The sequence below is a fragment of the Paramacrobiotus metropolitanus genome, unplaced genomic scaffold, assembly GCF_019649055.1.
Source record: "Paramacrobiotus metropolitanus isolate TYO unplaced genomic scaffold, Prichtersi_v1.0 Parri_scaffold0000028, whole genome shotgun sequence".
Lineage (NCBI taxonomy): Eukaryota > Metazoa > Tardigrada > Eutardigrada > Parachela > Macrobiotidae > Paramacrobiotus > Paramacrobiotus metropolitanus.
This window is the reverse complement of record NW_026570248.1, coordinates 809,062-830,194: the sequence shown is the minus strand read 5'-3', so window position 1 is coordinate 830,194 and position 21,133 is coordinate 809,062. Positions and strand designations below refer to the sequence as shown.

At 42.1% G+C, this 21,133-nt stretch overlaps 4 protein-coding genes across 8 annotated transcripts; 2 read left to right on the top strand and 2 right to left on the bottom strand.

The window, feature by feature from the left end:
* The first annotated feature begins 904 nt into the window (after positions 1–904).
* On the top strand, positions 905–5,374 carry LOC129588029 (forkhead box protein K2-like). Its single transcript, XM_055482035.1, has 7 exons — positions 905–1,177; positions 1,378–1,689; positions 3,184–3,399; positions 3,624–3,837; positions 4,007–4,076; positions 4,248–4,362; positions 4,427–5,374. Exons 1-7 carry the CDS (start codon positions 1,041–1,043, stop codon positions 4,980–4,982), a joined length of 1,620 nt encoding a protein of 539 aa, XP_055338010.1. The 5' UTR covers positions 905–1,040; the 3' UTR covers positions 4,983–5,374.
* Positions 5,375–8,579: 3,205 nt separating this feature from the next.
* Positions 8,580–15,329, top strand: LOC129588072 (uncharacterized). Of its 2 annotated transcripts, none has more exons than XM_055482109.1 (5): positions 8,580–9,378; positions 10,632–10,746; positions 12,600–12,821; positions 14,208–14,330; positions 14,409–15,329. In XM_055482109.1, the coding sequence occupies exons 1-5, from the start codon at positions 8,941–8,943 to the stop codon at positions 15,119–15,121; spliced, it is 1,611 nt and encodes a 536-aa protein (XP_055338084.1). In that variant the 5' UTR covers positions 8,580–8,940; the 3' UTR covers positions 15,122–15,329. The 2 variants fall into 2 exon arrangements, with proteins under 2 accessions (XP_055338084.1, XP_055338083.1); XM_055482108.1 differs by having other exon boundaries at positions 9,078–9,361.
* LOC129588073 (ubiquitin-conjugating enzyme E2 Q2-like) lies at positions 15,316–18,241 on the bottom strand. 3 transcript variants are annotated; one of them, XM_055482111.1, is made up of 4 exons: positions 17,961–18,241; positions 16,950–17,799; positions 16,738–16,889; positions 15,316–15,992 (listed from the first exon to the last, which is right to left on the bottom strand). In XM_055482111.1, the coding sequence occupies exons 2-4, from the start codon at positions 17,641–17,643 to the stop codon at positions 15,687–15,689; spliced, it is 1,152 nt and encodes a 383-aa protein (XP_055338086.1). In that variant the 5' UTR covers positions 17,644–17,799; positions 17,961–18,241; the 3' UTR covers positions 15,316–15,686. The 3 variants fall into 3 exon arrangements, with proteins under 3 accessions (XP_055338086.1, XP_055338085.1, XP_055338087.1); XM_055482110.1 differs by having other exon boundaries at positions 17,981–18,241; XM_055482112.1 differs by having other exon boundaries at positions 16,950–17,791; positions 17,981–18,241.
* A 415-nt stretch (positions 18,242–18,656) lies between these two features.
* LOC129588121 (NADH dehydrogenase [ubiquinone] 1 beta subcomplex subunit 10-like) lies at positions 18,657–20,814 on the bottom strand. 2 transcript variants are annotated; one of them, XM_055482199.1, is made up of 3 exons: positions 20,606–20,814; positions 20,130–20,440; positions 18,657–19,384 (listed from the first exon to the last, which is right to left on the bottom strand). In XM_055482199.1, the coding sequence occupies exons 2-3, from the start codon at positions 20,429–20,431 to the stop codon at positions 18,994–18,996; spliced, it is 693 nt and encodes a 230-aa protein (XP_055338174.1). In that variant the 5' UTR covers positions 20,432–20,440; positions 20,606–20,814; the 3' UTR covers positions 18,657–18,993. The 2 variants fall into 2 exon arrangements, with proteins under 2 accessions (XP_055338174.1, XP_055338175.1); XM_055482200.1 differs by having other exon boundaries at positions 20,613–20,814.
* Positions 20,815–21,133: the final 319 nt, after the last annotated feature.

Below are 21,133 nucleotides of genomic sequence, written 5' to 3'. Positions count from 1 at the left end.
ACGATAATTAAAAAGTTTCTGACCTGACGTGTGAGTGACCACCGAGTTAGAAGGTCACAAATACTTAAACTTAACCTTCGACCCCCTGTGCCACGCCACTGCACTAACTGTATGAGAGGATTTAAAGAATTATTTTCTAACGCATTTTTTCTATCGATAAAAGCATCGGCATAACTGGAAACAGCAGGCTAAATACAGTTGAGATTGGACGTGTGGCGTGTCTACTGACCAGTGACCAGTACCACCTAAACACTGCTCAATATGCATGATGTAATATGTATTGTGTATTAAGTACCGTACTGTACTTAATAGCCTATTTCAGATTGCACTCCGCACGGCGTCAGATAAGCAGTACGTTAGCAGGATGAAAATTGCTTCAAACGAAAAATTAATCGAGTCGAGTGCGCGCTAGGACGTGACCACCCTGCTAACGGTCGGCGGTCTGAGTGCTGATCCACGGTAAGCTTCATTCACTGATGTGTTCGTTGCAAGCATCCGCGTAAGGCAGATAGTTTTTACGCGTCACCACACGACGCTAGGTTACAGCTGCTAACGTCGCGAACGGACGTAAAACAACCCGCAACCGAAGCTTCCACATGGAACCGGAGCCGAAAGGAGCATAAACCGTGCAATCTGAAATAGGCTAATACTTCTATGCTACGTACTTGAAATATTTAATAGTACTTAACTTTACGGTCTTTACCTGACGGTGAGTTCGCAAGTTCGCAGTTCGCGAGCACTTTCTTCCGGTTCTTATCTGACCATCACGATCCAAGCGCCATCTACAGGCGTAAACTCTTGATCTATTACAACCATGCCTGCCTCGACCGGCGTCTGTGGACTGTGATGGCTCGGCATGGCGTGTTGGGTCTGTTACGGTCGCTGAATATGCGTACTCGTACATTCAGTACTGTACTCACATACGCATTTTACGTTTGCATCAAAACATGCAATATTTTCGAGTTTGTCTGCGCATAGCGGCAGTGTTTATGTTGTTGTCGAGATATCATCCTTGATTTTAATTTTCTCATTTGGTAAGCATGTCTAAAACAACAGATGATTTAATAACGGACGGAGCTTTAGCTCTTTTAGCCTTGAAATCTGCACCTGCAAGTCCTGCAGCATATAGAAGTTGGGATCGGAATCATGTGGGTCTGGATCAGCCACCGATTGCGAAGTAAGTAGAGTCGCTCCCACATATGTTTTGTCACTGCTTTGCACGTTTCTACCGAGCCGATGCGGCCGGTTCCCCGTATGGTAGACGGAGAATATGCATTATCGTACAGGACTTTGACGTCATTGTCCTGTTGTTCGTACGTTTTACTCAATATGGTGTAAACAAAGTTACGTAATTGACCGGCTGGTTCGAAATTGCAGGATTTCGACACGCGGGGTGGAAGTCTTTATGCGTCGGAATGGGGAGCAACATAGTCCGCAATTAATTATTGGGCGACGCCAATATCCGGGTCCTGGTTTGTCCCTAGTGTCGAACCCTTCGCATGGCGATATCGAGCCCGTAACTGTTGATTTGGAATTGGGCCAGAACAGCTATGTTTCACGACAACATCTCAAGATCTATTACGAAACATTTGAAGATAAATTTTTCCTGCGCTGTCTGGGAAAGAACGGAATACTGCTGGACGATATGTTGGTCCGCAGGAATTCGGAACCAGTCGAATTACCCGATAAGTACGTGCTTGACAAAAAAAAATTTGTGAAAAGCATTATAAGAAGTATTTTGCAAATGACTTCTTATTGTTAGTGACTAGTCTCTTAGTCAAATCTGCGCGGGAAAAGTACTTAAGGATTTTTTATTATTGAATTTTTCCGATTCTACAGTCTTTAGCGGTAAATTTGCAAACAAGATAGCCATAATTATTAGGATGTTTTCGTGCTCCTCAGTTATAGGATAGGGTTCTGTGTGCTGTTAAATAGCCAGTAGCAATAGATCGATTGTTGTTTTCATGGCCCTATTCGAGCCGGTTCGTCGTTCGCATAGGTAGTCAGAAATTCAGAATGTCTAGAAGTCATACTGATTTCCACGTAATATCAGAATATCGTGCTTACTAATTTTTAATGATCTTATTGTTTCGCTGTTGATTTTGTGTCTTAAGAGTCGTAACAAGCTTCTTGAAGCCCTACTGGCGCTACGTACAGGCTGCGTTTAGTTGACCAGAAACCACAACCAGTTTGGTGGGAGGATAAGAACAGATCTTGAGGGTATTTGGTTGTTCAAAATACGAAGTCGGTGTCTAGCTGGTGGCTTTGATCGTACCGGTTGACAAGTGGATTTGTTATTTGTTTGATTTTTTCCAAGATATACCTATGTAGTTAATATTAGTCATTGTTGTTGTTTCCGCTATTGTAGAGCATTTACAAATCTGTCTTACTTGCTTATTCCTAGACGACATTTCTCTTTATTAAAGCTTAACAACATTTATAACTGTATTCTTTTCGTGTGTTGACGTTTAAACGAAAATCTGTGTTTGTATTACTATGTTTGTGGTAATACGGTCTGCTTCAGCTGATTAACGCTGGCATTTCTAGGATTAGTATTTCGTATCTTGTGAAGGGACTTACCAATTAAGTGTTGCTGACATTTGCTGCTTAATTACGGTATAACGTTTGATAAGACGTGTGCTTGTGTCTTACAATTACGGCTCATAGATTGTGCGATAATATTGACGTGACATTGGTAAGCATGCGCAGTATCACCTGGCACTTACAGTTTACTTTGTTGGCATTCGACATAACAGCCAGCAACAAGTTTAAAAATGTATTCGCTGTTCCAATAAGAATGGAGACTGAATTTTTTGTTTAAATGCTTTTTTGCTGATTCTGGTACGATAGTTATTGTAACCCGAAACATTTCTCTGATCTTTTAGGATACGCATAATATTTCTGACAAATTTGAAAATTTTCGTGCACCGTGAAAAAATGCGGAAAAGCTTTATTCTCTGGCGTGAACGCGAGTTTCAAAATGTTGTAACCGTTCTAAATTTTGGTGCACTTACGCATTGTTGTTACTTGTGCTACTTGGCATTAAAAAAGTGTAAATACAACTGGTAAGCTAGAATTTTCCGATCTTTTAATCTGTTTGGTTACCATTTGTCCTCTTAACGGCTGGCTGAAAAGTGTGGTATCGTTAAAACCTTCCTCAATACAATCTGTTTGTCGCTGCAGGTGTGTCATGAGATTCCCGAGCACCCAAATAAAACTGCTGTTTGAAGCAATTTTACGCAAGACACAAGAACGTGAATCGGAACATGAGAACTCTGTGGAATCTTCGGTTACGCCCAGCGTAACACCGCAACCTACCGATTTTCATATGGATACAAGTGCTAATGCAACTGGCAGCAAGTTTTTCAGTCCTTGTCCGTCACCCACGGGAACCATGAGGTATGTTTGTGTTTCGAAGGATTTTCCTAATTTGGATAATTTTCCTGATTCGGATAATTTTATTCAGATTTGTTTAATAACCTTGGAAGCTTGAGATTGCCATTTTCTGTAATCTGTTACCTAAACTTACTTCTGTTGCAGAATTTACTTCAGAAACTAGTTCAAACTACCTCGCACGCTGTAAGAATGATAATATTATAATAATGATCTTGTGTGCTCTGTAGTGCGGTGAACTCTTGTCCGGCTAGTCCACGCATGTCTAGTGGGGGAAGTTTCGGCAATTCTGACAACGATTTTCACAAACCCCCATATTCTTATGCTCAGCTCATCGTTCAAGCCATCAGCTCGGTTCCGGATCATCAGATGACATTAAGTGGAATCTACAGTTTTATTCAGAAAAATTATCCCTATTATAGGACGGCTGATCGTGGATGGCAGGTAAAGTTCAACGAAGCTGTGAGGACAAGGATTTGCAGCGGGCGAAATTTCTGATGTGCTTTGATTTTTTGGCCGACCATCATTTAGCCAAAACTTATGTGGAATTTGCGCCACCAAATTTGACTTCCTTCCTTGTCCAGCTTTGTTGACCTGATTGCTTTTATTGCAGAATTCGATACGGCACAATCTATCACTAAACCGTTACTTTTTGAAAGTCCCGAGGAATCATGACGAACCAGGTAAATCTGTTGTAGTTGTTGAACAGGGACAATACCTATACGGTTGGAACTTGCAGTGCACTCAAACACTGCACATATCGGACTGGTAATTAGTTTAACAGTACTTTAACTATGCTGAAGTATGTTTTATTTCCTGTACATATTGAAATTGAGGCATATGTTTACTTGCAGGCAAAGGATCATACTGGAAGATAGAACCGCAGTCGGAGGGCAAGCTGATAGAGCAGGCGTTCCGGAAACGCCGACACCGAACCATTACGACTGTCCGTTCGCCGCAACCTTTTAGGTAGTATAAGCACGCTAGTTGAGGGGTGCATCTTATTTTTCGTTAACTGAAGGTTTTTTCCCAGATCCGCCCCACCCTCCCCGTTACACAGTTCGACAAAAGAGACATCTCCTAACCGCGGTCACAGCGACAATGACTACGGTTCAACGCCGAATAGTCCTTCGCGATCGGAGCCGGGGTCCAGTTCGAGCGTGAGCATGCCAGCGACACCGTCCAATACGGCAGGCGCCGGCAACAGCGCGAGCGCCTTTCTCTTCCCTTATCCGGCATTTGCCCAGTTTAAGCCTAGTCCCACGCTTCGTGGCTTCCCGGGCTTCTTCTTCGCCCAGACCGGCACACTACCGCCACAAGCCAGCTCGCCTGGTTACTTTGTCCCCAATGTGGAGCAGTACCAGATGCCTCCGCCACCGGCCAGTGCCTCTTCGTTTAAACGTCCTAGTCCCATGAGTGACGAGGAAGATAACCATTCGAACGACGGAGGGGGAAATTCAGGGCATAACGGCAACAAAAAACCGAAAATCGATTCAGAAGAGGAATCGGATCACAGCAATGAGGAGAGTGTTAAGAGTATGGATAGGGAAGAACGAATGTCGCCGACGCCGACTAGCCAGCAGGTTTGAGGAAGCATACTGGTGAGCGGAACGCGGTTCGTTGGTTGTTTTGGAAGATTGGTTGTTTCATCCTGTTTAGCCTAACTGTGAAAGGAAAGCTAGTGTGCCGACGGAATGGAGAAATTTTAGGAGAGATTTTGTGCGTTTACGACACTTTTCTCTAGCTGTCATTTATGGTCTGAAATATCTGTTAGTACGGAAATTTTGGTAAGATAAGTAGAGATGGTAGTAGGAAGTTAAAGAGTTTGGTTATTGTTTAGGGTGGTTTTGTGTGCGTGTGCTTGACGGGTATGTTCGAATAGTATTAATATCGCGCCAAGATTTTTGTTTTGGTATAGGTATCTATGAGTTATAATAGTTGTGCTGTTAGCGTTGATTTCACTGCGACGATATAATTAAAAGAATTTTATTCTATCATGCTCGACATTTACTAACGTATGGTAGTTATTCCAGTAATTATTATTGTGAGTATCACAGGCGCTGAAACGTTAGTTTGGTGGCAGGCAGATTATCTGCTGTTTATGTAGCGTGTGATTTTTACTAACAGAATTTTCGTAGCCGTGCCTGATCACTCTTATGGTGTTTTGACTTGTTTAGTTGTTTCCAGCAACTGAATAAGTTACACAAACATCCGCATTTCCAACTTTATTTTCCAACTTTCAAACACTGTTGGTCTAAAAACGTACTCTGTAATTGTATATGAAAGCGGTAAGTCTATTTTTCGTCAGCTGTTCATGAGTATTGGTCCGCTACCGAGACTGAAGTTATGCGCAAGGATACAAGTAGAAGTATGGATAATTCGCATAACTACTTACTACAGTATTTGCTCTCTCTTTAGTTGGCGTTTGTTGTAGGGTTCTGAACTGTGAATTCAAATAGAAAATATTGTACCAGGAAGCGAAACGCAGTAAAATTAATTTTGTTTTTTTACAGTTGGTCTTTAATAGTGATACAACCGCAGCCGGCAGTATCGATTTGACTTTAAGCATTAATTTGTTAATTCGTACGCACATTCAAATTCAGTGCGGAGCAAATGTTAAAAAAATTGACAGTAAGCTGATAAATGCAATACTTCAAACGCACGGAGTAAATTGTAGCCCTAACGTTGGTGCTGTAGTTGATTAAATCCGGTACGCATACGGCATACGTACTCGTACAGAACTTTAATAACTCAGTCAAATAAATAGTTGTGCTAATTAAGTGCAAAAGCATAGGCCTCGTGGCCGGCACAACTGAAATTCTATTATACCGATAATCGTATAATTATCTGCTAGTTAGTCATCCGCAAATTCATGTGGCAAAGCCCGGAGTAAACGTGAATCGCAAAGAAAGCTTAAAATCTGTACTAACAAAAATCTGGGTGCGACCAGCTTGGCTATGTTTTGGAATGCTTTTCTTGTGATTAATCTGCAAGGGTGATGAATCTAAACTTGCCGCTATGAAAGACTTAACCGGAACTTCTATAATTATTTGGCATAAGGTTATCTCTAATCGTTTAACCACATGAAAACTGTTCTCTGCTCTTGGCCATTACCATAACGGCAGAGCATACGTGTAATAATACAACATTTGGAATAGCGGGATACTTCTTGTCTTCAACCTTGTGTTTCATCGTTTGCAAAGGTTAATATAACTTTGGAATATTAATAATCAAACCCATACATAACTGTTGTTATTTTTTTAAATTCCAGTAACCTCATTTAACGTAAGCGTTCGGTCACGCTTACTTAAAATGATGACCCATTCCGAATGCTTTAATTGTCATGTACAGCAGCAGTAAATTAAAGTTTGAATAAAAATAGCTTAAAGCCGCTGTTTCCTGAAGAGCTTCTCTCCAGTCTTACAGAAGCGGTTAAGTCTATAGAATCTGGAATTACTGTACAGTCAAAGTCGTTGTCTAGAAGTTTTATTGTATTGTAATAATATCGATATATTATATTATTGTAATACAATAAAGCCCCTGCTCTAGAGAACGGCATTGGTATAGCATTTGGGCTATGGAATACAGATGCTACACATTCACACAAAAAATTGTTTCAAGTTCAGTTGGAAACTTAGAAAGCAGAAAGCACAACGATGTATGTTTCATCATACTGCTCTCATTATTTTGCAGCCATAAAACGGGGAAGTTATAACTTTTTGTTTCCAAGAAAAGCAGTATAGTATACCTTGGTATAGCGTTCGTAACACTAATAACGTCAAAAAAAGTTGCTTTGCATGTCACGCAGGCTGCATGCGTTGTCAGTTAACAAATGAAACGAGATAGCAGTTTAATTAACAATGCAAATTTCAGTTTTAAGATAGCAACTGCACTGTCTGTACAGTAGCTGCTAGAACTTCTGACGCAAAACAAGACGATCCAGCATTCCATGGCTACATCTGAGTGACCGATAGCAGATCTGTTACGCTGTATTAATTGTACGCTGTACGCAAACCAATCAAAATCTTCTTGAGATAGGAATAAATTCTTATGTCACCGTTCACGTGTGAGAATCGTGACAACTGGGTAATCGTTTGCCCATTTATGTTACTTACTTATGAGCGCCTGCTACTTTAAACATAAGTTTTATTTTATCATTATATCCGGTTGCGTGTGGTTGCACTATCAGAGTCATGTTGAACTAGACCTGCAGACGAAGAAAACAATTTTATTGCGGCATGGAAACGTGCTTGATAGTTGATGTGACCAGCGATTCAGTGTTTCTGTACGAACAGTCACGAAAACTAATGGTAAATAAGACTGAATTCTATAACGAGTGAATCCAAAGAATTAGGAAACCAGCCTGATTGGCGCAGTAAGGCATTAAACATTTGAATATTCATTATGCCATATCAGTACCCCGCCATGGCACTTGTTAGTTGATACAGTGATATCTTGAATTAATTGATTTAAATCATGAGCCCCACCATCATACAGTATATACTACTATGGTTAATCATTCAGCAGTTTGCATGAAAATGTGCTTAATTTGGTTAATTACGATTACGAAAAATTTGAAAGAAATTCTGGTCGCGCTTTGACAAACGAAGTGCTTATGCACGTTCCATGTCGCTTCCGGCTACGCGCTATGAAATACGCATATTCTCATCCTGCAGTTTGCTGCAGCATTGAGTTGACTTGTATTTCGAATCTTTGATGCAACTTTAACGGTATTTCGATCATTGCCGCCTGTCGTTTAATTTATTATGTACTAGTAGATTCTATATATGAGACTGATTAATCAGTTGCATTACTTCCAGAAATTCCGCGCTTGCTTGCGATTACAGAGCAATGCGGCTGTATCGCCATTAAATGATAAAAGACGCTGAGATCTAGCTGGGCAACTGTTAACAGTGTTTTTGAGTTGATTTTAAGTCTATCAGCATTGTCGCCTTGCCCTTAAATTCTTCCAATAAGGAGGTTACGTCAGGACGCCAGCTCATTCACAAAATGAGCAGAATGACCACTACAAATAACGAGCAAGTCAGGCCAAAGTCTGTATGATTTGCGGTAACCACTGATAGGACGGCGTTTACACTGTGACGGATCAAAGCGACCGCCTCTTTGCCTATTGGCATTCAGTTCTTTGCAGAACAAAGCCGTGGCCGACGTGCGAATGATATCGGCACACCAATAATAAACCTACAAAACCCAGGCTTATAAGTCTGGCCTGCGGTTCACTACCACACTGTAAACAGACCCGGTCTCCACACTGCTGACACGTACCGTAAGTACTACCAACGATCTACACTACGTTTTACACAAGACGATAGACTCTGCTTGTCGTTTCTGCCGACATATGTAATTTTTTCACTAACCCGCGAGCTGCTCGTTTGGTTTGGCTGCGGCCAAGGTGTGGATGTTTTTTGGTTTACTTTGTGAGTCAACCGTGCCACAGCCATCGTGTTTTTTGAAAGCTCATCCATTCTGGCCCCTCTTGAACGTTCTGATAGCAACACCACGGCGACGGTGCCGTTGACATCTGGGATGATTTACCCGTGCGCGGATATTCAGTCCACACTACCTGCGCCGATCCCCGATGTAAACCATAACAAGATCAGCTGGACACGTCGCGCACGCTCCCTTCGTGGTGTGGGATCGTATGACAGTGAGTCCCTGCCCGCGGAGAAGATCATGGCGGTTTCTTCCAATCCCCACGAAGAACTGATTCCCACGGATAGCCCTAACATTCTCTGTACGAAACTCCCCACACACTGGCGCCAGAACAAAGCGCTCCCGACAGCATTCCGGATTGTTATGGTGGAGGATGTCGCCGATGGGACGGAAGTCAGTATTCATGCCGGCAACGATGAGAACTGCACCGCTGAACTCCGTCATTCCCTCACGACCTTCAAAAATCGTGTGGCGCGCTTCAATGATCTCCGATTTGTTGGCAGAAGTGGTCGAGGTAAACCATTTTCAACGGTGTGCAGAGTCTGCATCAATTCAATCCGTTTGAGCTATTCAGTACTAGCCACAATTACTATTGTTTTTATAACAGATCCGTACTGTAATTCTCGCTAATTAATTTGTGAATTCTGAAATGTTTTTTTTCGTACAGTCGATTTGCGGTTAGATTAACGGGCACTGTACAAAGAAGTATGGCTTTTTAATTTTTACTCTCATACATTGCTTAAATGTCAAAACTTCGAAATTAAGCGTTGAATTTAATTAGGATAGATAAGAAATATTTATTTTATCCATGGAATTGAAAATTCCGAATCCTTAGGCGCAATTAAGCTTGCTGATAAACTACTCGTGGTCATGGTAGTTAGTTTTTCTTTGCGGCAAAATGGAACGAGGCAGCATAAATAATTATGAACTGATCTTTTCTTGAGCGGAGCTTGTGGTTGTCGACATGGAAATGAATGTCTGTCTAGACATCTGTAATATTTGGTCTGCTTGAAAAAATGAGCTCAAATCGGTGGCGGAACAGGTTTCAACTTGTCCGTCTTTGAAAGCCCCTATGCGTTATATGCAGAACAGTGGTAATGCAAAATTTGTGAATCAACGGACTATCAGTTTCAACGTTCGTTATGACAGTTTTACGTAAAGGAAACCACTTATCAGCTTATTTGCTTATCTATTACCGAAGCCAGTATTTCATTAAGGCAGTACAGAATTACCAGAAATGCGTAACATAAAACCGCAAGATTTCCGATATATGTTTGAGTAGCGCATTGAACATTCATATCTCTCTCCAGGAACTAATCAAGCATTTCAAACACATATCTTGTGAGAAGACAGTGACCGCATGTTGCAACTTTCCGCATTCCAACTCATATGGCAACCGGTTGTTTGTGTATACATACTTTTGTGGAGGTTTTCTGTCTTCATGTTTACACTCCGTCAGCAAATTCTGTTGTCAATATTTTCGGTGACGCGTCTGCGAATATAAAACGTGGCACTTGAAATTTAAAAAAATTGATCATTCTGAAGCAAAAATCGAATCAAAGAAGTATAATTTGAATGGATCAAGAATAATATTTTATTATAATGTCAGTAAAACCAGAATACTGTTGCCGTAAGGCCCGCAACGCTGTTTTACATGCCAGATGGGCGATTTATTGTTAGGCCTAGACGATATACTGTGTTAAAAAGAAATTATGGTTTCTTTTTAACGAAACCAGAAAGAAGGAGTGCTAGACGATTATGGTTAATGAAGCTTTCTTTTGCAGGCAAAAAAATTTACACTATCGATCGTTGTTCGTACCAGTCCACCACAAATCGGTACTTATCCAAATGCCATAAAGGTCACCGTGGATGGACCCCGTGATCCCCGTACGAAAACCAGTAAGTAGCATATATTTGTCACCACTTAGGGATGGTCGGGTTATATGTCGCGGCTGGGATTAATCTGTAGATCACATTTTATGATCTGGGTAGTGCTTTGTATTGATTAGTATTACTACCGCCGCCGCCTGTTTATTGACTAACCAGCCGATGGAAGAGATAGCGTTTTAATGACATGTTAAACGATCTGATTTGAGGAATATAAGTTATCTGTCTTTAACGTTTTGCTAATTTAATACATATTAACAGTTGTAAGGGTGTAACCGCTGGAAGTCTGACTGGGCATCGCTGCGCGGCGTCATCGCTCAACTTCATCGGCGATGAAATTGAACTTTTGGCAGATAAACCCAAAAAGTGTTTCCAGAACTGTATGAGTAACCGTTTTGCAATTTAAGTATTGGTTTTTATGTAGTGAGTTGTCTCGATAAAATAATAGTGTAGTGTTACTCTTCATTTAGATATCAACATCTTACTCGTGAATCGTGCATAAGGTTTACAGTGAGAACAAAGCACAAAATCGGAATAGTCGCTATGATGCGAATATATGAATAAATGCGAAATTGTATTTCTTAAAATATGATAATTTTAATAATATCTTTATTTTTTCATATCGAACTTCAACGGCTATTTTAACAACTCTGTTTGAAAACACTCTCAAAAGTCGCAATTCGGTCGCAATTCGGTCACTTGGTGAATAAGAAAAGTGATGGTCATTCGAACTGCTACGTTGGAAGGCATAATGACCTTACGAGTTCCTTTTCCTTTACCGCTACCGGCGCCACTTTTTGCATCCTCCCTAATGGGTTTTTTTGCTTAAGAGAACCAAAATGATGCCTATTGTGCGCCGGTAAGCATTAGGCATGAAATCTGCCTCATGAGTTTAACCGATAGTAATTTTATAAATGCAATCATCAGCAGGTGGTCGCACGGGGAATGGGCAGTTTTCTGTAGTCTGTCGCCATCGCGCGCAGGCAGCTCCGCTCCAGTCGTGTGCATCCAGCTGTGCTGAAAGTGCTGACCCTAGTTATCGCGGGGGGAACTCGGCGAACCGCTTCGGTTTACCAATGCAGCCCTTTGTGCGGTACAGAGCCGGCACTTTAAAGTGGTGATTTTAATGGGCAGCCATTGGGCACGTGTGGTATGTTAGTTACGATTCATTTGCTGTATCGATGGAGATTTTCCAGTACAACATTACGTTGCTCTGTGTACACCCATAAACTACTAGCTCTAGTTTGATCAACTTTTTATGTAAGTAGATTTGTACTTCCGGCCATATTTGTTGTAGAACAGTGAACGTTGTAAAAATGTCAGAAAGTACACTTTATCGCTGGAAACTCATTAATACGCTGTGGTTTGAAAACTGCCGGAAATTTATTGTGAGCTTAACCGTTTAATTTAAGCTGGAACGAATTTCGAGTGCTGTGTATTCTAAATAGCAGCGCTATTTTGTTATCATATGTTATCATATAAACCTCGGTAAAGATATTGCAGTACATTACATAACTGTTGCATTACTTGTAATTCGGAAGAAATGCTTAATTATTTGTTTTAACTGTATATATGCTCGCTTTTATCGTGTGGAAGTATTAGCCATCTTAAATAGGTTTGGTTGGCTTCCTTGCATATGTGTTGTGTGTTTACTTCAGATTGTACATTTTAATCTTATTATGAACACTGTTACAAATTTCCTAATTTTGCAGTTGTTATAAGAAAAAGGTTGTTGTCAGAGAATTGTGATTTGTGCACCATGACCACCTCTGCGCCTTTTGGTTGAATATACATATCTTACTGAAATTGGCAGTTATTGTATGTAACTGCACTTTCATTAAATTCTTTTTGTTATAATTTTACAGAAGGGTCCAATCGAATCGCAACTTATCCTTACTCGATGCTGGACCATCCCGGACTGGAGGCCGGTGTCAATCGCTCATCACCCTCATTGTCAGCGGGCCATGCACTCGCACTGAACCATCCGTATGTGCTGAAGGAATCACTGGAGCGACAGGTTGTGGGCGCACACACATATCCCGGTGTTCCACCACAAATGCGCCGACCTCCGGCTGGTATTTCACCAGGTAATACACGACTATACCGCTGCAGCGCGCAACAGAATGCCGTTTGCTCCTATAAATAATTCAGATTGCGTTTGACCTTACTCGTGAGAGTGAAAAGCAATTACGCGACGCTCAGGCGCAATGAGGCGTTGGTTTGACATGGGGCAAATGAAAGTTGTAATCGACTTGTCGCCAGTCGCAATTCCTTGGGGGATTGGAGGGAGACTGAGGCTACTTGGGGTAGCGTGGCTGCACGCAAGGCAATGTGTATTATGTAGACGGAATACGGCGGGGTTATGCGTGTAGCGTACGCTGACAAAGGCTTCCTAAAATTAATATGTGACGTTTGACTTTGATTGGGAGTACTTATTTACTGGTGGCCGGTAATGATTTCGATCAGAAATTGGCTTCTAGCCCAGTTTATCTAGTTTGAACGTCAGAAGTTGGCGAGTAATCGTATGAGGAAAAGGCTATTCAGTGTTCTTTGTCAGAACTCAGAAGAAGGGAGGCTTGCTTGTGTAAAGGACAGTGAATTTAAAAGCCCGGCGCGTTATTCCGATAACTCCTCCGTTGACCACTCACAAAGGCTCCGAAATGGCTTGACATGCACGATATCTTTTGCATTCAGCCATAACGTGGCGTGTGCGGAAGCATAAGATTCTCTTCACTGGGCAGTAAACCAATAATATTATTTTGTACCAAAAACTTTTTGGCCAAACGTAAGCGTAAATGTGTATATTAAATTAATATAGTATCATTAGTATGTACTGCATACTTAAATTCATATAAATAGATAGTTAAAATAAAAATGTAAAATAGTGTGTAAAGCAGAATAGTGTAGTCAGTTAAATAAGTATTGCCTTATTTGACTGACTACGGTAAGATCATGCCGGTGTCGCTAAAACTATTTTCGAATTATTTGAATATTAGTCAACTGAACGGTGTCGATATTGCGTTTTAAACCACATAATTATGTGGCACGTCTGACTACCGATTTGTGGTTTACGCCAAGAAGTAGTACAGTACAAGTATCTACTACGAGTAGGATACATTTTTAGTTAATGCCTGCAGACTTGTGGTTACTATCCACTGTCCGGCACAAAAGGTCTGGAAAGACTGTACAGACCGTAAAAGAATATGTCTAAACGGCATCAATTGTAGTACTATGGTGTTGTACTGTACATTTCTGTTTGTGGGGATTTGCTTCCTGCTGTGTAAAAGATGCCGCTAAAAATGATAGGAATTCACAATTATTGACAACCGCCTCGTGTAATAAAATAGAGCGAGGTACTACGATATTTCATCAATAGAAATAAGGATTCCGTAATTTGTCTGTGTGGGAGCGTACGAACGGAATCCATTTTAACGGACAAGAACTGCTTTGAAACTTCCTGCGCGTAATTGCAGATGTGCTTACTGGCCGGCTTCCGGCTTGGATGATGCATATGCCACCGCATGTGTTCCCGCTGCAGCACAATAACGCCATGAAAGCGCCGCGTGAAATGCATGCACCCACCACCTCTCAAGAAGGTCAGTTAGCGCGCACCCGGCCAGCGGGGGTGCGGAAGTTGCTCCTAACCTTTACTGACTGCTCTCTTTTGTACACAGAAAGCGGCATTGTGCGACTGGAGAGTATGGCCGCTATGGTTGCTGCCGCCGCCTCTTCTGCGGCAATGGTGCAAAAAGTCATGATGGAGCAAGCTGTCGCAGCCGGTCAGTTAACGACTTCCTGCGCGCCACCATCTACAGTCTCAAGCAGCAATCCGTTTCGTGTCGTCAATCGGCTGACACCATTCGGGCCATCCCAGCCGACAGCAGCAGTAGCATCCAAAGGCTCGATCCTCCCACATTTATATTATCCGGCGTTCCCGGCACCGCCCTTCGTCAATCCCATGGCGACACCGGCCCTGCTGCAGTCCATGGCGGCGCAGAGTGCTGGTCGTAATTTTCCAGTATTCCCATGGAACCCGGGAATGGCGGCCATGCCGACGTTGGTGCCCGGCGAGGAAATTCATCTGGCACAGCAGTTACCCTTAATGCCGCATCAGCAGCAGTCAATGAGAGAATCTCGCGGCACCACTGCCACTCCAGATGGTAGCTTAACTGCTCCAGGCGGGTCGCGAAACTCGGCTGCAATTAAGGATGATTCGCCGGCATCCTCGACGTCACCCAACGGCATTTCCACTAGTCCAGCGTCCAGTGCAGAGTCGTGTAATGCCAGTCGCGAGACACATTCAGCCGGTGCAGGCGGACCGGTTCGAAGTGGAGTTAATGGCAAGTCGTCAGAAAAAGGGAAAAAGGTCTGGAAACCTTATGTTTAACGGACAAGGGAGATTATGTACAAAAGAGAATTTCATTTTGCGCACTCGTAGCCACTTTTGTATGTTTGAGTCACCAGTTGGGGAGACTAATGATGAAAATTAAAATTGCAATGGATTAAACGTCAAAGCAATCGTACAAAACGAATACAAATAGCTCGAAGTATTATACAGTATAATTGCAAATCGAAATAAAGCTAGAAAGATTTTGTTTTTGATCAAGACCACGAATGGAAAGTCGCACTATCGCAACAAACGCCCAGAAGTTGTAGATAGACATAAATGAACAAATTACTTTAACAGCCAACACTGTAAGAAGCATACATATGCCATGCATGTAGTCTTGCTCGCACAGATTAGCGAATTAAACCGACGCAAAATTCATCAGGAAACTAATGACACCTTTCCCCAGAAGGTAACAATCCTTGCAAACTCTTATAAAATAAAGTAGATACACGAGCTTATATTTATTATTTAAGTTATCCAACAAACTCCAGTGCAAATGTATAGAAGTATATAAGGAAAAAAAGTTAAAATTTATTCCAAATCACAGAAGACCAGTCAACCTTCATCCATCCGATTTGGGCGGAGTGAACCAGCCACCTTTTTCGTGGATTCGAACCAAATGTCGGAAAGATTCCTCGGCACGAGTCTGTGAGTAGGCTTGCGCGGCCTGCAAGCTGAAGTTAATTCGCGCCCTTCCTTTGACCAAGGTGGCTGAGATCTGCATAATGACTGCTTCCACAGTGTAGGCGCTGCTCCAGCCCTGCTTCGTCAGCAACTCCATACAAATGGCTCCCCCAGTTAGCACGTAGCCCCCGGAAATCACCGGGCTCACTACACGCACGAAGGGAGGAGTGAAAGGGAAGGAATCCTGCATAAACCCAAACAGATTTTGTGTTAATCACATTCTACGTGGTAAAGCAGTCGTCACTCGTCAGACTGACCGTACACTTTACTAGTCACTCGTCAGACTGACAGTACACTTTACCAGAAGTCTAGAACTACGAGTACGTATAATTATTCGAAATGGCTATGCGCCCCGATTGTCGGGGCGCATAGCACTTACAATCGGGGCGCATAGCACTTACCACAATTATCACTATAATATTATATTTATAACACTTCATAATACTCTTTTGCCATAAAATCAGTAGCCTATCACGTGCAACCACATACAAAGAATCGAACACTATCCTGATTTAATACTGATTAGGCACTACTCTACTACTGATTAGCCTTTCTATCGCTCGTTTAGGTCACCACGCTTCCATGAAAAATTAGAAAGCGCAAATACAAAAAACCTATACAACCAAACTACTGTGAATTCGAAAACTACAATTGTGCTAGACTACTAGTTGCAAGCCGTTGTTATAGAAAAAGGTAATCTAGAGCCCATAAGATTTCCGTGTCGATATGCAATACGCAGTTTCCGTGCGTATTGCATATCGACTTTGATAAAAAAAAAACATATCGTCGTTGATAACTGCACTGTATTCATAATTCACAAAATGCCGAAACGCATTCTGTAGCCTCTTTTCAGCAACTCAGTGGTAATCAGCCATCGGCATGGGATGAAATACTTATCTGGACCCCTATGCAAAAGATTAGAGACTTACGGCGAACTTGAAATTCAGATTAATGTGGTCCTGTTTGAACTTCTTCAAGAGACTCTGCATATCAGTGTACAGTGAGCTGTCCGGATCCACTTTGTACAGTTTCACATTCCAGTCGTACAAACTGTCTCCAATCAGTTCCACAGTGAACACTCCTAAACACACCATCCCCGTGTCACAACATTTCCAAACATGCAGTAAACGCGTCATATTACCCAGTTTGTAGTTATCCGATTTGTAGATGTGCTTCAACTCCTTCATCAGCCGATCCGACGCCTGCACGGATCCCGTCGGATTGCCCGTGGAGTAGCGCTCCACAATGGCTTTCTTCACTCTCTCCAGCGCCTGCTGGCCCCTCTCGTCGATGCCCTCGTCTTCCATGGCAGCGTCTCCGCGTTCCGTCGTGACGGAGGAAGGCTGCTGCGCGGCACCCATGTCGTTCATCTCCACGGGATAATCATCCAGATCATCCAGCATCCCGTCCATCTCGTTGCCGCCCTCGTCGATACTCTCGTTCTCCGGCTCGGCGTCCACACCGCCGTACTCCGATTCGCAGATCACTTTGAGCAGTTCGCTCTCGGCGGGCAGTTCACTGCCGAATAAGCTGCACAGACTGGTCACCATATCCAGCATCTGCGGGAAGATGTAGTTGGTCGATCCGGTGGTGTTACTCAGAGCCTCCAGGATCCCGGTGATCTGGGCATTGTCACTGTCGGATGACCACAATGGTGCGGATCGGGGATAAGTCTCCATGATGTTCCCGTGGATATCGTACGCTGGACCTTTCGACGAAATGAATCGCAGATGGATTTCGTCGATGTTGGCGGAGCGCACCTGGAATACGGGATGATCGCGGGGGAAAAAGCTCTCCAGCTTCTTCAGATCGTCCTTGAGTTTCTGCGTGTTCATTCTTTAGATTTAATTGCAACTGGCAGTAGATCCGTGTGGAATCGCTTGCGTCCAGTTGAATAACTGATTAACAAGGAATAATGACGCGTCCGCAGTGGAATGTTTTGAGAGCCCAGGACCTGGGATTTCTTGGCAGCTTCAAGTCGACCTTCAGTGCTAGAACAATTACCGTATAACCGATACGGACAACGGATGCAAAAGAAACAACGACACTGCTAATAAAAGTTGCGAAGACTAGGAAAATTCACGGATTTACCCGAAAACGGCAACCAGATTAAAAGAAAGCAATGTCGCGTTCATAGTTCAGTACTACTTACATTACAGTCTTGCACCATACCTTAAAGCTAACAAACGATCAAGAGATGACAACTTGGTAATGCACACATGAAATATCCATTGTTAATTAATTTCTGTTTTGCCATTGTCAAAATCATAAATCCGATTTAAAAACTGGATCAGTAGAGTCTGGTGGTGTGCTCCACAAAGAGCAGGGTTTACCGTTTACGACGGATTAACATTTAACAACCATGCACGAGGAACAAAATCAAAAGTAGTGTAGTGGCACATTAAAATCGTTTGCGTCAGCGATTGTCCTTGGTCCTTTGCACTTGCAGCTGACAGCTACACTCGCTACAGTACTACCGATTTTGCAGTGCACTGGCACACTGCTGCCTAAAAGTATACGTAACCGCCGGCCCTTCAAGATGACAAGCGAGTCGCTACCCATACAAACTTTTTCATACTCCTGGTACTTTATACCAAATCATTAATTTACACAAAAAATATAATTCTAATACAGTACGTCATCGTTATAGCAAACAGGATATAAAACGCAATCAATTGTAGGTCCATCATGCCAGATGGAATACTAAAAAGTTCATAGCATTCTGAAAACAAAAAAATTATTACACCGAAAATGCTGCTCAAGATGGAGTTATTTAAGAAGATAACAATACACTGGCAGTCTGGCACTTCGATCTGAAGCGTCAGGCAACTAAATTGTGCATCCATAATTTCGATTCTTTTACAATTTATACAACATCATGTCGTACCACAACAACCAACCGTAGGTCCCAACAAGAATTTGAACTAGGTAACTTAAAATCTGGCTGACCGTGGCCATTTTAAAATTTTTATAAAAACTGATCTGCTGCAGTTCGATTAAAGGCAATCAGGTACTGTAGGCATTAGGTAAGCAGATAATTTAAAAACCACGATCTGACACATTGCACACACCAAGGACACAGATGCACCAGTTCAATAAGCCTTTCTGGCTAAACTCCCATTTGTACAATTTTAACTCACACATAAAATTAATATCAAATCAGATGCATTCTGCACACAATGCATTTACACTCGCTCATTATCAATACACGGGCTTTCAGGATGGTGATTTTCAATACCACGCAGATGACGCGTGCGTGAGTTATCCGGAAGCTGGACAGAATCATTGAAACCTCTTTCTATGGGCAGGTAATATTCTTTGCGATTTCTTGCGTACATGAAATCGACTTTGTCCGGATTTCTGCGTTCCCATATCATTCGGTGCTTTTGCTTCATGTACGGCTCAATTACAGACGAGTTATACCCGACTTCACCGTAGCGCAGAAAGAAATTCGTCAGCGCTTGCTCAAAATCCTCTGTCACTTTGTGACAGGCCAAAGCCCAATCGTGACCCTCGTACAGCATGCAGTTCTCCTTACGTCGACGTAGGATGGTCAAAATCTTGTCATCCACAGTTCTGAAAAGCACAGAAGAAAATTATAAATACAATTAATTGTAAAGCAACCAGCGCAGGGAAAAGAACGAACGGATAAACACTTAGGAATAAAAGCCATACAAACGAAACCAGCAAAGTAGTAAATGTAAGTATCTGTACACAGAATGGTAGACATTCAATACTAACAATTTAAACCTAAAATAGCTAGCGGGCTAAGATAGTAGTGAATTACTAAGTTACAAATGCAACACGATTAAAATGAGTGCACTCCTTAAAGTACGATCTTTTACTAATTCAGCTGTCGAATAGTGAGGTCGTTACGTTGTGTACGTGAAAAAGTTAGGAATTTCAAAAGGGGAAATACTAATTGCATACTTCCATTTTGATCCACTAATTTACGATAAGATAACTGTAGCAACATAGAGTAACCATAAAGACAACAAATCACTTGCTATTTGCTGCGCATTGTCGAATTTTACGGAAAAATATCCCGCAGTGAAGCTAGTTTAAGCCTAAAGAAACCAAATATTTTATTTTAGATTCTCGACATTGCTTACTGCGGTTCTTCGATAATTTACTGTTTTACCGTGTAACTGCACTGTGGGCTTTCACCGTTAAAACCTAACGTAGCATCACTTAAGTTAATCAGCTTATTACAGTTCCTCCGCCACGAAGCGGCAAACACGGATTACAGATATGCATAAAAAAGTTCAAAGCTTCGATCAGGCAGCAGATCAATAAAAGGCGACTTCACGTCTTCACTTACCTATCGCGTTTGTACTGCTCGTTGGCTTCGAAGTAGCACAAGAAGTCACCTTCGTGGCATTCGTCAATGTTAGCCACTCGCGCGAATTTACGGTGGTAATACACTTGCTTCGGTCCACGGTTAGGCTCCAGAACGTTGTCATTGAACCATGTCACAGGGACTTCAAACAGATTGAACAGAAACTTGCGGACGTGTTGAAAAGCATTCTCCGGCGGACTATCATTTGGCAACAGCGGACGCGGAACTCCCCATTTTTTCAGCAAAGGCCCCTCACCGCCCGAATGCCCCCCGCCTATATTCATCCTACTGGCCTGTAAAATCAAAACTTGTTAATATGGCTCAAGTTCAGCAGAGCAATTTCGCAGATTTAAATTTAGATACCGATACCGCGATACGACAACAAAAACATGTTTAAATCCCACTTTTCAAACTGTACTGCAACGATGAACGATGGTTTAATATGCTTGTTGACTTACGTGTTACGGTATCCGCTTTTATTAAAAATCCAAAGGCAAGCCTCCGAAGAGACGCTTGTTTAGGGCACAATCAAAGCTAACCAAAAGTTCAAAACTATGAAAATATCATTTCTTTTCCTGCGATTTTTTTTAAAAATTCGAATTTTAGAAAGATTTTGTTATCATCGGGAATCTCTCATTCTCACGCTAGCCCAGAACTGGCAGAAGCAGATGAGCTGAAGAAGGATAAGCAGTGGAGGCAGGCCATTAAACCTGGGACATCGCGAAAATTACTGTACTTACTTAAACATGAGGGTTTTACAGGCGATTATACAACATTATCGAATTTTTATTTCTGTAGCCAGATATTTACTAAAGTTATCTAATTGTGGAGAAATTACAAATTCAATAATCAAACAAATATTCCTCAATTACTTACACAAAACATTTTATGAAGTTTAGAAGCTGACATTAATGATTTTGATGCTTGAATACTAAAATTCGCCGGCCCATTCGCACTTGCAGCTCCCTCTAGCAGACTCTGCTCTA

Excerpts from the sequence above, each read along its gene's own strand:
- LOC129588072 (XM_055482109.1), top strand. The coding sequence starts at position 8,941 with ATGATTTACCCGTGCGCGGATATTCAGTCCACACTACCTGCGCCGATC. Across the intron at positions 9,379-10,631 it reads GAGGTAAACCATTTTCAACG|GCAAAAAAATTTACACTATC; the intron begins GTGTGCAGAGTC and ends TTTCTTTTGCAG. Across the intron at positions 12,822-14,207 it reads TCCGGCTGGTATTTCACCAG|ATGTGCTTACTGGCCGGCTT; the intron begins GTAATACACGAC and ends GCGTAATTGCAG.
- LOC129588121 (XM_055482199.1), bottom strand. The coding sequence starts at position 20,431 with ATGAATATAGGCGGGGGGCATTCGGGCGGTGAGGGGCCTTTGCTGAAA. Across the intron at positions 19,385-20,129 it reads GAGCAGTACAAACGCGATAG|AACTGTGGATGACAAGATTT; the intron begins GTAAGTGAAGAC and ends TGTGCTTTTCAG.
- LOC129588073 (XM_055482111.1), bottom strand. The coding sequence starts at position 17,643 with ATGAACACGCAGAAACTCAAGGACGATCTGAAGAAGCTGGAGAGCTTT. Across the intron at positions 16,890-16,949 it reads ATCGGATAACTACAAACTGG|GAGTGTTCACTGTGGAACTG; the intron begins GTAATATGACGC and ends TGGTGTGTTTAG. Across the intron at positions 15,993-16,737 it reads ATCTGAATTTCAAGTTCGCC|GATTCCTTCCCTTTCACTCC; the intron begins GTAAGTCTCTAA and ends GGGTTTATGCAG.
- LOC129588029 (XM_055482035.1), top strand. The coding sequence starts at position 1,041 with ATGTCTAAAACAACAGATGATTTAATAACGGACGGAGCTTTAGCTCTT. Across the intron at positions 3,400-3,623 it reads TCACCCACGGGAACCATGAG|TGCGGTGAACTCTTGTCCGG; the intron begins GTATGTTTGTGT and ends TGTGCTCTGTAG. Across the intron at positions 4,077-4,247 it reads GAGGAATCATGACGAACCAG|GCAAAGGATCATACTGGAAG; the intron begins GTAAATCTGTTG and ends GTTTACTTGCAG.